Below are 18,397 nucleotides of genomic sequence, written 5' to 3' on the forward strand. Positions count from 1 at the left end.
CATCACAACATGTTCCCTTGTACTCTGCTGCCATGTCCAGGACACGATTTGAGAACATCCTGCGCTTCCTGCACTTCAATGATGATGAAACCTGTCATGAAAGTGACCACCCTGCTTTTGACCGGCTCCACAAAATTCGGCCCCTCATAGACCACCTGTCATCAAAATTTGCAGATGCTTATACCCCTGAACAGCAAATCTGTGTAGATGAGTCCCTCATACGTTTTACCGGGCGCCTTGGCATCAAACAGTACATCCCAAGCAAGCGCGCCCGGTATGGGGTGAAACTGTATAAGCTCTGTGAAAGAGCCACAGGCTATACATCTTATTTTAGGGTCTATGAGGGAAAAGACTCCAAATTGGAGCCGGTCGGATGCCCTGACTACCTGGGGAGCAGTGGAAAGGTTGTGTGGGACTTGGCGTCACCCTTGTTCCAGAAGGGGTACCATCTTTATGTGGACAATTACTACTCAAGTGTGGCCCTCTATCAGCACTTAAAGTTAGAAGGAATCCGATGCTGCGGCACCGTGCGGCATAGTCGCCGGGGCTTCCCCCAACGGCTCATTACCACCAAACTTCAACGGGGGCAGAGGGCCGCATTGAGTACTGACGACCTGCTCGCGGTGAAATGGAAGGACAAGAGGGACGTTTACTTTCTGTCCACCATTCACGCAGACACGACAGTCCAAATTCAACGGCGCACTGAGGTCATTGAAAAACTCCTTGTCGTCCACGAGTATAATACCAACATGGGAGGGGTGGACTTCAATGACCAGAGGTTAGCGCCCTATTTACTTTCCCGCAAAACAAGGCGCTGGTATAAAAAAGTGTCCTTTTATTTAATTCAATTGGCAGTTTACAACAGCTTTGTTCTCTACAGTAAGGCTGGGAGAACTGGATCGTTTCTACAATTTCAGAGACAGATCACTATGGAACTCCTGTATCCAGGAGGTGCCCGGGCCCAACCCCAAGATGCAACTAGCAGGCTGCATGGAAGGCATTACGCCTATCCGATTCCGAGTACCCCAGGTCACCGAATCCGAAGAAAACGTTGTCGTGTCTGCAGCAGGGCTGGAACAAGGCGTGACACCACTGTTTATTGTCCCCGCTGCCCTGACCAGCCTGGACTATGCCTAGGGGAGTGTTTTGAGAGGTACCATGAGCAGGTACACTATTAGAGAGTAGGGAACTACAGACACAGCGGTAGGCACACAAGGGTCTCTCAGTGCTATTTCACACTGCTGCGATGCGTTAGGGCAAAATGCCTAGCGAAAGTCACACTTTGCGGTCCCCCCCTACGCCGGAAGTGCTTGACTTAACGCTAGTGCATGCCTATGTTACTGCGTGGCTTCTGTGGCAATTTCGATCGGCCCGGAAGTCATGTTAGTCTATGGCGACGCAGTCCATTACTAGGCCGAATGCTACTCTTGTGGTATTCCCTGAAGGTCTGTTTTGGACGATACGGTGCGGCGGGCTCAACCCACCGGATATGTCAATATGCAGTGTGAAACCAAACATCTGGTTTTGAGAGAGCGTAATACACAGGGCTGCCAGAAACCTCTCCTTTCACTTGGGACAAAATGCGTAATGTACTTCGCCACAACTCTGTGCGATTTGCACTTCGCACATTGTCCCATGGGGGAGGAGAGGTTTGTCCTCGGGAGGTAAGTTAAAAAAAACAAAACAAAAAAACAAAAAACAGGTAAGCAAAGAAGCTAATGTTTAGTTTGCAATGTTAAGGTTTTTATTAAAAAAAGTTCAGTTTTATTAATGTTAATGAAGTAATTGCTTTGCTGCTTGCCTGTTTTTTTTGTGTGTTTTTTTTTCCTTTTTCCATCCAAGAACCTTCCAGGTGGACCGAGCGAACGACTAACCAGCTGCAGCACTGATGGTGCATCCTGACAGAACATTGCGCGTCTGTCAGCTTACACATAAGTCGGTGCATGCAGCGCTGCAGGACGAGATTTCTCCTCCGCAGTCAAAAAGATACGTTTGCCGAGGCATATGGGCCGAGGAGTGGTGTTGGGGATTCATATGCTTTGGCAAACACTTTGTATCATCAAAAAAGAACTCTGGCAATGATTTGTTCATCCACATCGATCGGTGTGAATGGATAAATCAGGTTTGCCAGGGCATACGAGCTGGTAGGTTTGGATTTTTGGGGCGGCAGCTCCTATGTCCTGGCAGACGCCTTCCTCCTCTTTTTTTTTTTTTTTTTTTTCCAAATTTTTTTGGCAGATATTTTTTCATCCACATTGATTGATTGTTTGACGTTCATTTTTCCTTTCAGCCCACAGTGCATTACCCTTATGCCCAATATAAGGAGTATAGCAGAAACTCCTAATACTGGCCATACATGTAATGATTGCAGAGACCCTAAAATGCCAGGACAGACCCCACGAATGATGCCATTTTGGAAAGAGGACACCCAAAAGTATTCCGTGAGGTGCATGGTGAGTTCATAGAATGTTTTATTTTTTGTCACAAGTTAGCAGAAATTGTGGTTTTGTGTTTTTTTTTTTTCTTCACAAAATGTCATTTTCCGCTAACTTGTGACAAAAAATAAAATTTTCTATGAACTCACCATGGCCCTCATGGAATTCCTTAGCGTGTATTCTTTCCAAAATGGGGTCATTTGTGGGGTTTGTTAACTGTCCTGGCAAGTGGGCGGGGTGCTAAATTTTGAGCACCCCTGTAAAGCCTAAAGGTACTCATTGGACTTTGGGCCCTTTAGCGCAGTTAGGGTGCAAAAAAGTGCCACACATGTGGTATCGCCGTACTCGGGAGAAGTAGTATAATGTGTTTTGGGGTGTATTTTTACACATACCCATGCTGGGTGGGAGAAATACCTCTGTAAATGACAATCTTTTGATTTTTTTTTACACACAATTGTCCATTTACAGAGTTATTTCTCCCACCCAGCATGGGTATGTGTAAAAATACACCCCAAAACACATTGTACTACTTCTCCCGAGTACGGCGATACCACATGTGTGGCACTTTTTTGCACCCTAACTGTGCTAAAGGGCCCAAAGTCCAATGAGTACCTTTAGGATTTCCCAGGTCATTTTGCGGAATTTGATTTCCGGACTACTCCTCACGGTTTAGGGCCCCTAAAATGCCAGGTCAGTATAGGAACCCCACAAATGACCCCATTTTAGAAAGAAGACACCCCAAGGTATTCCGTTAGGAGTATGGTAAGTTCGTAGAAGATTTTATTTTTTGTCAAAAGTTAGCGGAAAATTGATTTTTATTGTTTTTTTCACAAAGTGTCATTTTCCACTAACTTGTGACAAAAAATAAAATCTTCTATGAACTCACCATACTCCTAACGGAATACCTTGGGGTGTCTTCTTTCTAAAATGGGGTCATTTGTGGGGTTCCTATACTGCCCTGGCATTTTAGGGGCCCTAAACCGTGAGGAGTAGTCTGGAAATCAAATTCCGCAAAATGACCTGTGAAATCCTAAAGGTACTCATTGGACTTTGGGCCCTTTAGCGCAGTTAGGGTGCAAAAAAGTGCCACACATGTGGTATCGCCGTACTCGGGAGAAGTAGTATAATGTGTTTTGTGGTGTATTTTTACACATACCCATGCTGGGTGGGAGAAATAACTCTGTAAATGGACAATTGTGTGTAAAAAAAATGAAAACATTGTCATTTACAGAGATATTTCTCCCACCCAGCATGGGTATGTGTAAAAATACACCCCAAAACACATTATAGTACTTCTACTGAGTATGGCAATACCACATGTGTGGCACTTTTTTGCAGCCTAACTGCGCTAAGGGGTCCAAAGTCCAATGAGCACCTTTAGGCTTTACAGGGGTGCTTACAATTTAGCACCCCCCAAAATGTTAGGACAGTAAACACACCCCACAAATGACCCCATTTTGGAAAGTAGACACTTCAAGGTATTCAGAGAGGGGCATGGTGAGTCCGTGGCAGATTTCATTTTTTTTTGTCGCAAGTTAGCAGAAATGGAAACTTTTTTTTTTTTTTTTTTTTTGTCACAAAGTGTCATTTTCCGCTTACTTGTGACAAAAAATAATATCTTCTATGAACTCACTATGCCTCTCAGTGAATACTTTGGGATGTCTTCTTTCCAAAATGGGGTCATTTGGGGGGTATTTATACTATCCTGGAATTCTAGCCCCTCATGAAACATGACAGGGGGTCAGAAAAGTCATAGATGCTTGAAAATGGGAAAATTCACTTTTTGCACCATAGTTTGTAAACGCTATAACTTTTACCCAAACCAATAAATATACACTGAATGTTTTTTTTTTTTTATCAAAAACATGTTTGTCCACATTTTTCGCGCTGCATGTATACAGAAATTTTACTTTATTTGAAAAATGTCAGCACAGAAAGTTAAAAAAATCATTTTTTTGCCAAAATTCATGTCTTTTTTGATGAATATAATAAAAAGTAAAAATCGCAGGAGCAATCAAATAGCACCAAAAGAAAGCTTTATTAGTGACAAGAAAAGGAGCCAAAATTCATTTAGGTGGTAGGTTGTATGAGCGAGCAATAAACCGTGAAAGCTGCAGTGGTCTGAATGGAAAAAAAGTGCCTGGTCCTTAAGGGGTAGAAAGACTGTGGTCCTCAAGTGGTTAAGAAACTTCAGCCTAAGCAAACAGTGTCATTAAGTTTACATTAATTATGTTAATTAAAATAGATAGGTAATATAATCTCTTACCCACCCTGTTTTAAAAGAACAGGCAAATGTTTGTGATTTCATGGGGGCAGCCATCTTGTTGGTTGAAAGGAGGTGACAAGGAGCATGAGACACAGTTCCAACTGTGTCCTGATCACCTCTCTCAGCTGTGCGCCCTAAGCTTCAAATTCAAAATAAAAAAATAAAATAAAAAAAATTGCGCCAAAACAGCAGAATGAAAACAACATCAGAAATCCCATCATGCTTTGCACAGCATCAGGGGAAAAATGCCCGGGCAGTTTTCTTCTGTGCAGCTAAAAATGAGGCTTGGGTAAGAAAAAAAAAGTTCTGATGCTGTGAATCTGTTAAAGAAACACCAAGCCTTTTCAGTGCTGCTGAGTAGATTTTTAGTCTGAAGGTTCACTTTATGTAGCCAATAAATCAGTGTCAGGTTTACAAAGTTGTATAAGAGGTCTGAAGTGTACCCTTAGTGTCAGAGGGAAGCTGTTGGGTCCTATAGAGGCTTCCCACACTTCTTCCGGTTCCCTGTTGCCGAGTGCGGATCTCCTGAAGGGCTTGTTGGTAATTACATCGGGCCGAGCTCCTCTTTACACACAAGCGCAACTGTACTGCTCCTGCACACATGGGGACACGCCTGTGCAGTGGGAGCTGATCCGTGCTTCTGCGAAGGCACGCTGATGCGGGTGCAGCATCGCTGCGCTCGTACCAGATGAGGAATGCGGCCCCTATGTTAAAGAGGGTTCAGAGTACTGTGTGGGAAGCCCCTGAAGGATCCAGGTGCTTCTCTCTCCTTAGATAAGTATTTACTTTTAACCTTGTGATACCTCAGACTCTCTTTAGAGCTGGGACAAGGTCCTCCAGCATCCTCCCATGAACTCCATTCTTGCTTAGTGTTTTACGGATCCTAGATTCGCTAACGGATGTGATGATATACTAGAGACTTTTGTAAGTCTTTAGCTGACATTCTAGGATTCTTCTTCACCTCATTGAGCATTCTGCGCTGTGCTCTTGCAGTTAACTTTACAGGACCGCCACTCCTAGGAAGAGGAGCAGCAGATCTGAACTTTATCCATTTATAGACTATTTGTTTCACCGTGAACTGCAAGTCTTTTGGAGATACTTTTATAACCCTTTCCAGCTTTATGCGAGTCAACAATTCTTAAACATAGGTCTTCTGAGAGCTCTTTTGTGGGAGGCATCATTTACATCAGGTAATGCTTCTTGGGAAAAGCAAACCCAAACCTAGTGTGTGTTTTTTATAGGGCTGTGCAGCTGTAATCAACACCTCCAATCTCATCTCATTGATTGGACTCCAGCTGGCTGACACCTCACTCTAATTAGCTCTTGGAGATGTCATTAGTCTAGGGGTTCACATACTTTTTTCCACCTGCACTGTGAATGTTTACATGGTGTGTTCAATAAAAACATGGGAACATTTAATTATTTGTGTGGTATTAGTTTAACCACTTCCATACCAGCAGTACGGTAAAACACCGCCTCCTGACAAATCGCCGCACATACCCGCAGCTCTTGCCGGTCACAACACTGCTCCATCCCTATGACGGCAGAGTGCGCACAGCCGGTCAGGAGCTGCTTTCATTGGCTCCCGATGCTGTCTCTCAATGGGAGCCAATGCGATTGGCTCTCCGGGATCACGCGGTCAGAAGCCAATGAAAGCGGCTCCTGACCTGCTTCTAGACGGCAGAGCGAGCGAATTGTGGTGGGTGCGATTCATTGCTGCATTGAAACTACGACCAGTCAGCGCCGCAGCACCACCTACTAGACGTAGATTCTGACTGCATTGGTCCGGAAGACTTTAACCACTTCCCGACCGCCTAACGCACAGAGGCGGCCGGGAAGTGGACGCCGCAAGGACCGCCGTATAGACAAATGGCGGCGGTCCTTGTAGGGGCATGGGCGGAGCGATCGCGTCATCCGTGACGCGATCCTCCGCCTCCGCCTGGCGCCGCTCACCCGCCGCAACATCCCGCCGGCCATACGGAAGCGCCGGCGGGATGTTAACCCGACGATCGCCGCATACAAAGTGTATAATACACTTTGTAATGTTTACAAAGTGTATTATACAGGCTGCCTCCTGCCCTGGTGGTCCCAATGTCCGAGGGACCACCAGGGCAGGCTGCAGCCACCCTAGTCTGCACCAAGCACACTGATTTCCCCCCCCCCTGCCCCAGATCGCCCACAGCACCCATCAGACCCCCCCCTGCCCACCCCCCAGACCCCTGTTTGCACCCAATCACCCCCCTAATCACCCATCAATCACTCCCTGTCACTATCTGTCAACGCTATTTTTTTTTATCCCCCCCTGCCCCCTGCTCCCTCCTGATCACCCCCCCACCCCTCAGATTCTCCCCAGACCCCCCCCCATGTACTGTATGCATCTATCCCCCCTGATCACCTGTCCATCACCTGTCAATCACCCGTCAATCACCTGTCAATCACCTGTCAATCACCCCCTGTCACTACCACCCATCAATCAGCCCCTAACCTGCCCCTTGCGGGCAATCTGATCACCCCCCCACACCAATAGATCGCCCGCAGATCCGACATCAGATCACCTCCCAAATCCATTGTTTACATCTATTCTCTCCTCTAAACACCCACTAATTACCCATCAATCACCCATCAATCACCCCCTATCACCACCTGTCACTTTTACCTATCAGATCAGACCCTAATCTGCCCCTTGCGGGCACCCAATCACCCGCCCACACGCTCAGATTGCCCTCAGACCCCCCCCCCTTATAAATTCGCCAGTGCATTAATTACATCTGGCCTTCCCTGTAATAACCCACTGATCACCTGCCAATCACCTATCACCCATCAATCACCCCCTGTCACTGCCACCCAACAATCAGCCCCTAACCTGCCCCTTGCGGGCAAACTGATCACCCACCCACACCAATAGATCGCCCGCAGATCCGACATCAGATCACCACCCAAGCGCAGTGTTTCCATCTATTTTCTCCTCTAAACACCCACTAATTACCCATCAATCACCCCCTATCACCACCTGTCACTTTTACCTATCAGATCAGACCCTAATCTGCCCCTTGCGGGCACCCAATCACCCGCCCACACGCTCAGATTGCCCTCTGACCCCCCCTTATCAATTCACCAGTGCATTAATTACATCTGTTCTTCCCTGTAATAACCCACTGATTACCTGTCAATCACCTATCAATCACCCATCAATCACCCCCTGTCACTGCCACCCATCAATCACCCCCTGTCACTGCCGCCCATCAATTACCCGCTGTCACTGCCACCCATCAATCGGCCCCTAACCTGCCCCTTGCGGGCAATCTGATCACCCACCCACACCAATAGATCGCCCGCAGATCCGACGTCCGATCACCTCCCAAGTGCAGTGTTTACATCTGTTCTCTACCCTAAACACCCACTAATTACCCATCAATCACCCCCTGTCACTGCTACCTATCAGATTAGACCCCTATCTGCCCCTAGGGCACTCAATCACCCGCCCACACCCTCAGAATGCCCTCAGACCCCAGCCCTGATCACCTCGCCAGTGCATTGCTTGCATCTTCCCCCCTCTAATCACACCTTGAGACACCCATCAATCACCTCCTGTCACCCCCTAGCACACCTACCCATCAGATCAGGCCCCAATTTGCCCCGTGTGGGCTCCTGATCACTCGGCCAAACCCTCAGATCCCCCTCAGACCCCCTTCCGATCACCTCCCCAGTGCATTGATTGCATCTATTTTCCCCTCTAACCACCCCCTGAGACACCCATCAATCACCTCCTGTCACCCCCCTAGCACTCCTATCCATCAGATCAGGCCCAATACAACCTGTCATCTAAAAGGCCACCCTGCTTATGACCGGTTCCACAAAATTCGCCCCCTCATAGACCACCTGTCATCAAAATTTGCAGATGCTTATACCCCTGAACAGTCATTTTGAGACATTTGGTTTCCAGACTACTCACGGTTTTGGGCCTGTAAAATGCCAGGGCGGTATAGGAACCCCACAAGTGACCCCATTTTAGAAAAAAAAAGACACCCCAAGGTATTCTGTTAGGTGTATGACGAGTTCATAGAAGATTTTATTTTTTGTCAAAAGTTAGCGGAAATTGATTTTTATTGTTTTTTTTTTCACAAAGTGTCATTTTTCACTAACTTGTGACAAAAAATAAAATCTTCTATGAATTCGCCATACACCTAACGGAATACCTTGGGGTGTCTTCTTTCTAAAATGGGGTCACTTGTGGGGTTCCTATACTGCCCTTGCATTTTAGGGGCCCTAAACCGCGAGGAGTAGTCTAGAAAACAAATGCCTCAAAATGACCTGTGAATAGGACGTTGGGCCCTTTAGCGCACCTAGGCTGCAAAAAAGTGTCACACATGTGGTACCGCCGTACTCAGGAAAAGTAGTATAATGTGTTTTGGGGTGTATTTTTACACATACCCATGCTGGGTGGGAGAAATTTCTATGTAAATGGACAATTGTGTGTAAAAAAATCAAACAATTGTCATTTACAGAGATATTTCTCCCACTTAGCATGGGTATGTGTAAAAATACACCCCAAAACGCATTATACTACTTCTCCTGAGTACGGCGGTACCACATGTGTGGAACTTTTTTTTACACCCTAAGTACGCTAAGGGGCCCAAAGTCCAATGAGTACCTTTAGGATTTCGCAGGTCATTTTGCGACATTTGGTTTCAAGACTACTCCTCACGGTTTAGGGCCCCTAAAATGCCAGGGCAGTATAGGAACCCCACAAATGACCCCATTCTAGAAAGAAGACACCCAAAGGTATTCCGTACGGAGTATGGTGAGTTCATAGAAGATTTTATTTTTTGTCACAAGTTAGCGGAAAATTACACTTTGTGAAAAAAAACAATTAAAATCAATTTCCGCTAACTTGTGACAAAAAAATAAAATCTTCTATGAACTCACCATACTCCTAACGGAATACCTTGGGGTGTCTTCTTTCTAAAATGGGGTCATTAGTGGGGTTCCTATACTGCCCTGGCATTTTAGGGGCCCTAAACCGTGAGGAGTAGTCTTGAAACAAAAATGACCTGTGAAATCCTAAAGGTACTCATTGGACTTTGGGCCCTTTAGCGCAGTTAGGGTGCAAAAAAGTGCCACACATGTGGTATCGCCGTACTCGGGAGAAGTAGTATAATGTGTTTTGGGGTGTATTTTTACACATACCCATGCTGGGTGGGAGAAATACTTCTGTAAATGACAATCTTTTGATTTTTTTACACACAATTGTCCATTTACAGAGGTATTTCTCCCCCCCAGCATGGGTATGTGTAAAAATACACCCCGGGGGGCGTGGCCTGCATGGCAGAGTGAGAGGACGCATGGCGCTGAGCTCCGCTGCCCCTGTTTAATTAGAATTGTTGTTACTGGATCCAGACGACTACAAACCAGCCTAAAATTCTTCTAAGGCTATTACTAGACACCACAAAGACACTGGCCGAGTGGTGTGATCCTCCGGTGAAGGACTCGGAAGATATAGTCCTCCCCGGATCTGCCTGGGACCCAGCACCTGGCCCGGTCTGGAGTGACTTTGCAATACAGCGCCCTTCACCATACGGCTGTCCCATGGCCCAGCGCGCCAAAAACAATAAGGAGAAGGGGGATAAGATCAAACCACCAGATTACCCTCCAAATACCCCGAGCACCAGCAAAAATAAGACTAAGCCAGATAAAGAGGTGACTGCGGAGGAAGAAGAGGAGGAAGCGGACGGACCTCCAGCCTTCGTTGAGGACATCATGACAGCTATTAAAACATGCCAGACAACTCTAACTATGAAGATAGAACACCTGGAGACTGGCATGGGACTGATAAGGCAAGATATGTCTAAAATAAGGGATCGGCTTACCGAAGTGGAAAGACGCACTTCTGACACTGAGGACCGGGTGGCAGATCATCAACGGGCCATTCCTGACATGCAGAAGCGCATCAGGACTCTCGAGGATAGAGCAGAAGATGCTGAGAATAGGAACCGGAGGAACAATCTCCGTCTTCTAGGGCTCCCGGAGGGCAAAGAAGGAAAAGATGTGCCAGCCTACATTGAAACACTCCTCCGGCAACTGCTACCCGCTGAAACCTTCTCACCATTCTTTGTGGTGGAGAGAGCACACAGAATACCCAGCAAGCAAGGCCCTCCCGGGGCACCGGCTCGTGTGCTCATCTTCAAGGTCTTGAATTATAAAGATAGAGATGCAATCTTGATGGCAGCTCGGCAGGCAGGGGACCTGAACTTGGAAAACTCCCGACTGATGTTATTTCCTGATTACACAACGGCTACTCAGAAACTGAGGAAAACTTTTATACAAGCTAAAGCCAAATTGAGGGATCGTAACATTGAATACTCCATGGTGTTCCCGGCAAAGCTGAGAGTGCAATTTGACGACCAAGTGCACTTTTTTGAGAAACCTAGTGAGGTATTCACATGGCTGGAAAAAAATCCTGATTTGTCCAAGTAATCCTATTTTTCTGTTCTATTACTCACCTGATGACTCCTAGATCCTGTAAGTACTATCACTTTTGCAGCGTTATGACAGTGACCCAGATGCTCCCGGGAGGAGGAAAAATATATTTCCTAATTGTTTCCCCAGTATGGAACTTGTTTATGATTTTTCTCTGTTACGTTATTCCCAAAGAAGCTTATAACTGAATGATGATAATTCGCCTGGTTGGCTCTTATGGAAGTCCTGTACTCTCCCTATCGTATGAGGCTAGTGTATCATGCATATACCACTGCCACGGAGCATGATCTGATCCTCTGTATTATTAATCCCTAATAAATGTATTAATCCATAGAGTTTGGGAACTGTCTTAAAATGGCGACAAGGCGCGAAAACAGTTTTTCACGAGCTCCTATTACAACGTGCAGATGCCCTGTTTAGTTCCTTAAGCACACTGTTGAAAATAGCCGGCTACTTGATATTTATTGCAGCTCAAGCAAGGAATATTCTACATGAACGTGCTTTGTACAGAGGACAAAGATTCCCTGATGTACAATATGCTAAAGGCAGAGTCGGCATAATAACTGTTATATGCAGAATCTGGATTTTTTTACCCGAACGCTGAACACTCTGAACTACAATATATGCCACATTTATAACTGTATAGGGAAGGGAAGATGCTGGAAGTAGATAATGGGGGATCTGATACTCTATAAAAACATGAATGTTAAATGGCTGTAAGCTGACGGGATATAGTTATTGAACAACCTATTATCATCTCATCTGTATTGAATAGTATTCCTGTAAGGGGGGGGGGGGGGGGGGGGGATTATGATATATACTATGAATGTTTACTGTAACGCTGGGCAGTTTGTTGATAAAATATATACGGGCCGTCCCTAGTAACATTCACCAGTTGTTAACATTAATACTCTGACGACACTCTCAAGGAGGATTTTTTATTTTTTGATCCTATGCTTTCTTCTCTAAGTCCTTCCTGTATCGTTCTACTGTTGGTAATCCTAAGCATATCTAATATCAAATTAATACTGGCAACTATAAGCCTACCTAATAATATACTAATATCTGAATTCTATCATAGATTCATTGCTAAATTAACTCCTTTAAACTCTGTATACTTCTATTCTTCTACTCCGTTGTATGCTATGACTCTAACGTGGCATTGCCCACTAGGTGGAGACAGAGCCCTAGCAATATAATATATGTCTACTTCGTACTAACTTTATATCCTATATAATCAGAGTGCAATAAATGCAACAGTGTTGAATGAGGCACTGATTCCAAGGTACAACGTGAATAAAGCCAGATTCTTGTTTAACATGAGAATGCAGCTCACATGAGCAGAGACTAGCTGCAATAATATTACTTATGTTTATAAACAAATAAGATCACTGTTTTATATTTATCTCTTGCTCTCTAGGGGATTAGAGGACACCTGAGGTGTGTACCGACATATTAATATATACTTCTAAACTAAGTCTTTGGCAGTGACTCCGTGGCTGGAAGACACTTTAATTTAATTTTTTAATTGATGCCCCTGGTTGGAAGGATCTGGCAGTCAGATTGGGCTACAGCTTTTATCTGAAGAACTGACCGTTTGAAAATGATTAATATTTTCACCTTGGGTCTCCTCCTGGGATAAGGAAGGCAGTTCTCCCTTGCAAACATCTGGTAAATATCTGCTATTATTAGTATACGCTAGCAAACAATTTAGGTTCATCAGGTACCTTTTTGTGTTTATCACATGTTTGTAGAGTTAAACTTTAAGATTGTATTTACCACAGTTACTGTTAATTTTGCAACATGTAAGTTATGGACCCAATACTAATTGGGGATTTTGTTGGGCAGCGGAGCTCACGTTTGAAGGAAACAACCCCCAACAGGAACAGACAAATATTTAGATAAGTTGGTTTTAAGTGGGTGTTTAGGGAATAGATATCCCTTGTTGGGATATAGGGTGGAGTTGAGGGGAGGGATTATGTTTGTTAAAATGTTTTTCTTTAAGGGGGGAGGGGGAGTTCTCACGGTCTTGACTTGCGTGGTACCTATGCAGAAATGTATTGACTATATAATTGATCACATATATACCTGTAATGATGACCAAAAGTGATTGTAAAGTTCTTTCTTGGAATGTAAGAGGGCTTAATGACAAATTTAAAAGATCCCTAGTCTTTAACTATCTCAAACAACATCAACCAGACATCTGTGTACTACAGGAAACACATCTCACTGGTAGCCGAGTCTTAGCTATAAAAAAGCCCTGGGTGGGAAGCTGTTACCATGCTACTTATTCTTCCTACTCTAGGGGTGTCAGTATTTTGGTGCGCAGAACGCTTCCGTTTCAGCTCCTGAACCTTAAATTAGACCCGCAGGGGAGATTCGTTGCGATGCATGCATTAATCCATATGCAGGATATCTTGATTGTGGGTATTTATGTGCCACCTCCTGCTACAACGACTCTTTTAGACAATCTGACTCCTATGATAGCAGATTGGGCTCCGGAAAAAATAATAATTGTAGGTGATTTCAATATGGTCTTGCTACCGCAAGACAGGCAAAAACCCAACCTAAGAGAGCCTAAGGAATTAAAAAATTGGGTAGATAATATGGGTTTTACAGATGTCTGGAGATGGAAGCACCCAGATATCCCTAGATACACGTGCCATTCTGCATCACACAAAACTCTGTCCAGGATAGACTTGGTTCTTGCCTCCAACACATCCTTACCTAATATACAATCCATTCAACGGCTCCCGTGGGCTATCTCGGACCATGCACCACTTCTAACTACTCTTACCCTTAGAATACAACTATCTAGTAGACCGTGGAGATTGTCCGGATACTGGGTCCATGATCCAATAGTGGGGGAAAAAATTCCTGGGGCTATTACTCAATTCTGGAGCTCCAATAAAGACTCTACAGAGGGACCAATAGTATGGGACGCTTTTAAGGCTTATATGAGGGGGGAGTACATGATGCAAATCAAACACTGTAAGAAAACGAGACTCAGTGACTATCATGCAGCAGAAAATAAAGTCAAAGAGACTGAAATTGCATATCTTACGCAACCTGACCGAGCTTCATACTCGGCTTGGCAGTTGGCTATAACCAGTCTTAAGCTCCTCCATGTTGAATCCACTAAAAAGGCCAACTTATACCAAAAACAAAGAGTGTTTGAATACGGGGATAAATGTGGGAAAATGCTGGCATGGATAACTAAAGAACACACTCCTGCAGTGACTATCCCTGTGATTGTTTCGGAGACGGGTAATACCCTAACCACAGTTGAAGAAATAAACACAGAATTTGCTAATTACTATAAAACACTATATGCCACTAAATTTAATTCCTCAGTCAATGACTTACAAAACTATCTTGATGGTATTTCACTGCCAGAACTATCTATGGAACAAAGAGAATCTCTTGACCTACCAATTACAGGGGACGAGATAGCCAATGCCATTGCTACATTACAATCAAATAAAACTCCAGGCTTAGATGGCATCCCATCAGAGTTTTACAAACAATACTCTGAAACCCTCACCCCCTATCTTCTTGACCTCTTTCAAGACCCTGATAATATACAATCCTTACCTGACTCTATGCAAGAGGCGTTGATAGTTGTTCTTCCTAAGGGGGGAAGGGATCCGCGATTGTGCTCTTCTTACAGGCCCATTTCTCTAATTAATATGGATGCGAAAATCTTAGCCAAAATTCTGGCAAACCGACTTAAGCCATTATTAACCACTTTAATACATCCTGATCAGACAGGATTCATGCCAGGGAGAGGAACGGATGTCAATCTTAGACGACTATATGTCAACCTCTCTGTTAAACATGATAATCCTGGCCATAGAGTAGTAGCCTCGCTGGACTCAGAGAAGGCTTTTGACTCTGTGGAGTGGCCTTACTTGTGGCTGATTCTTCAAAAATTTGGGGTGGGATCTAAATTCCTGCGTTGGGTTCGACTATTGTATGCCACTCCCAGAGCGAAAGTACTCACTAATGGCATGGTGTCGGACACCTTTAATTTACAGAGGGGTACGAGGCAGGGGTGTCCCCTGTCCCCCTTTTTATTCGCGCTGGCCATTGAGCCACTTGCACATGCGTTACGACAAACAAAAGATATCCAAGGGCTAAAGATCGGTAATCTGACTGAAAAGGTTGCACTTTATGCGGACGACCTTCTCCTCTTTTTGGGAGATGCTAATAACTCACTAACAACTCTTCTATCTATTATGGATAGATTTGGAAAGTACTCCGGTTTGAAAATTAATTGGGGAAAGTCATCGCTCTTCCCAATAGATCTAGATGCCCAAAAAACAGCTAACGACTCCCCCCTTCAATGGGTTTCAACATTTAAATATCTTGGTATACACATCAAATACCCCCTAGAAGATTATATTAAGTTAAATCTTAATCCGATTATTGAATCACTTGACAGACACTGTCATACCTGGGCTGGTCTACCGCTGACAGTTATGGGATGGTCTAACCTGATTAAAATGTTGTACTTGCCACGATTTACATATGTATTTCGGCAGACTCCCATCTGGATCCCTAACGCTGCCTTCAAAAAAATTGAAAAAATCCTATTGAAATTTTTATGGGCTGGAGGCATGCCCCGAATATCTCTAACTACCCTTCAGTTGCCTACTGCACTTGGAGGTATGGCCCTTCCAAATTTCAAGCTATACTTTTGGGCGTCAACACTTGTAACGGTCCGGTGGTGGTTTGCCCAGGATGACAGAAATACAGCTTCCATGCTAGAGGCTGCGGTGGTGGGGTCACTAGAGGGACTTACTTTGTTACCGTTTAGGGGGGCTAAAGCAATTGCTGAATTACCTGGACCCATGGTCTTCACTATTAAAATCTGGGAAGCTGCTAGGAAAAAATACTCACAACCTGATGTCTACTCACCATTTACTCCTCTTTGGTGTAATCCTTACCTGGCACATTTTCAGCATATACCTGATCCTATACAATGGTCACGATTTGGAATTAAATGGCTTAAACACATAATCACAGAGGGACAATTGTCCTCTTTTGATAATCTGAAACATGAATTCTCCTTAACCAACAAGATGTTCTTCAGGTACCTCCAAGTACGACATGCAGCCAATTCACAATTCGCTACCAATATCACACTTAAAACTGATCCGTTGGAAGCCCTTCTACTACAAAAACACTTAGACTCTCCTCTTTCCGCAATCTATTCAACCCTAATTGACACCACCACCCCTAGAGTAACTAAAGTGCTTCAAGAGTGGCAGATCGATGTGCCAGACCTGGAAGAGTCGGAATGGAGGGATGTGTTGGAGGACACAGGGTCTTATCTGATCTCCATAAAAGACAGGCTTATTCAACTTAAATTTACATTTAGAATATATTATACCCCCATAAGATTGGCACGCATGTATCCAGGGAGAGCTGACAAATGTCCTAGATGCGATCAAAGTTCAGCAAACTTTATTCATATGACATGGGCATGTCCCTATTTGCAGACCTATTGGACGCAAATAAATGCCTTTCTCCAAAAAATCTTTGAAAGGCCAATCACTCTTAATCCCAAAACGCATCTTTTGGGAGTTGCAGGAGATATAGCCCCTAACAGGAGACTGACATTACTGTGGGACCTTTTGTGTTTCTATGCCAGAAAGAATATTATATTTCACTGGATGCGACAGGGACCTCCAACGGTTCCAGAATGGATAACAATGATAAATACTGCTTTGCCATTTTATAAGTTAACATATCTGCAGAGAAACTGTCCCCTCAAGTTTGACAGCATTTGGATTCCATGAATTGAACATCTCAAAAATCAAGGTATCGATCATGATTCACAGAATCAATAGCTTATACTGAGCTATGTGCTGGTACCAGGTGACTGTGCGGGGTCGAGACCGTGGGCTAGAGGGTGGGGGGGAGGGATATTCAGATACTTTAGGGGAATGTTCTTTTTATGTACATGTACCTGTATGTGTTCATGTTCTTTGTTTTCTTTTGTGAAACACTCAATAAAACGTATTTGTTAAAAAAAAAAAAAATACACCCCAAAACACATTGTACTACTTCTCCCGAGTATGGCGATACCACATGTGTGGCACTTTTTTGCACCCTAACTGCGCTAAAGGGCCCAAAGTCCAATGAGTACCTTTAGGATTTCACAGGTCATTTTGAGAAATTTCGTTTCAAGACTACTCCTCACGGTTTAGGGCCCCTAAAATGCCAGGGCAGAATAGGAACCCCACAAATGACCCCATTTTAGAAAGAAGACACCCCAAGGTATTCCGTTAGTAGTATGGCGAGTTCATAGAAGATTTTATTTTTTGTCACAAGTTAGCGGAAATTGATTTTAATTGTGTTTTTTCACAAAGTGTCATTTTCCGCTAACGTTTGACAAAAAATAAAATCTTCTATGAACTCACCATACTCCTAACGGAATACCTTGGGGTGTCTTCTTTCTAAAATGGGGTCATTTGTGGGGTTCCTATACTGCCCTGGCATTTTAGGGGCCCTAAGCCGTGAGGAGTAGTCTTGAAACGAAATTTTTCAAAATGACCTGTGAAATCCTAAAGGTACTCATTGGACTTTGGGCCCTTTAGCGCAGTTAGGGTGCAAAAAAGTGCCACACATGTGGTATCGCCGTACTCAGGAGAAGTAGTATAATGTGTTTTGTGGTGTATTTTTACACATACCCATGCTGAGTGGGAGAAAGATCTCTGTAAATGGACAATTGTGTGTAAAAAAAATTTAACAAATTGTCATTTACAGAGATATTTCTCCCACCCAGCATGGGTATGTGTAAAAATACACCCCAAAACACATTATACTACTTCTCCTGAGTACGGCAATACCACATGTGTGGCACTTTTTTGCAGCCTAACTGCGCTAAGGGGTCCAAAGTCCAATGAGCACCTTTAGGCTTTACAGGGGTGCTTACAATTTAGCACCCCGCAAAATGTCAGGACAGTAAACACACCCCACAAATGACCCCATTTTGGAAAGTAGACCCTTCAAGGTATTCAGAGAGGGGCATGGTGAGTCCGTGGCAGATTTCATTTTTTTTTTTTTGTCGCAAGTTAGAAGAAATGGAAACTTTTTTTTTTTTTTTTTTCTCACAAAGTGTCATTTTCCGCTTACTTGTGACAAAAAATAATATCTTCTATGAACTCACTATGCCTCTCAGTGAATACTTTGGGATGTCTTCTTTCCAAAA

At 44.2% G+C, this 18,397-nt stretch overlaps 1 protein-coding gene across 1 annotated transcript in view; it reads left to right on the forward strand.

The window, feature by feature from the left end:
* The window catches only part of MYSM1 (Myb like, SWIRM and MPN domains 1), an 83,299-nt gene that overhangs the window by 49,737 nt on the left and 15,165 nt on the right, over positions 1 to 18,397 (forward strand). Inside the window, exon 12 of the mRNA XM_068242065.1 lies at positions 10,099 to 11,133. Coding sequence (XP_068098166.1) covers positions 10,099 to 11,133 — 1,035 coding nt within the window. The remainder of the gene's footprint in view (positions 1 to 10,098; positions 11,134 to 18,397) is intronic.

Source organism: Hyperolius riggenbachi, chromosome 6, assembly GCF_040937935.1.
Source record: "Hyperolius riggenbachi isolate aHypRig1 chromosome 6, aHypRig1.pri, whole genome shotgun sequence".
Taxonomy (NCBI): domain Eukaryota; kingdom Metazoa; phylum Chordata; class Amphibia; order Anura; family Hyperoliidae; genus Hyperolius; species Hyperolius riggenbachi.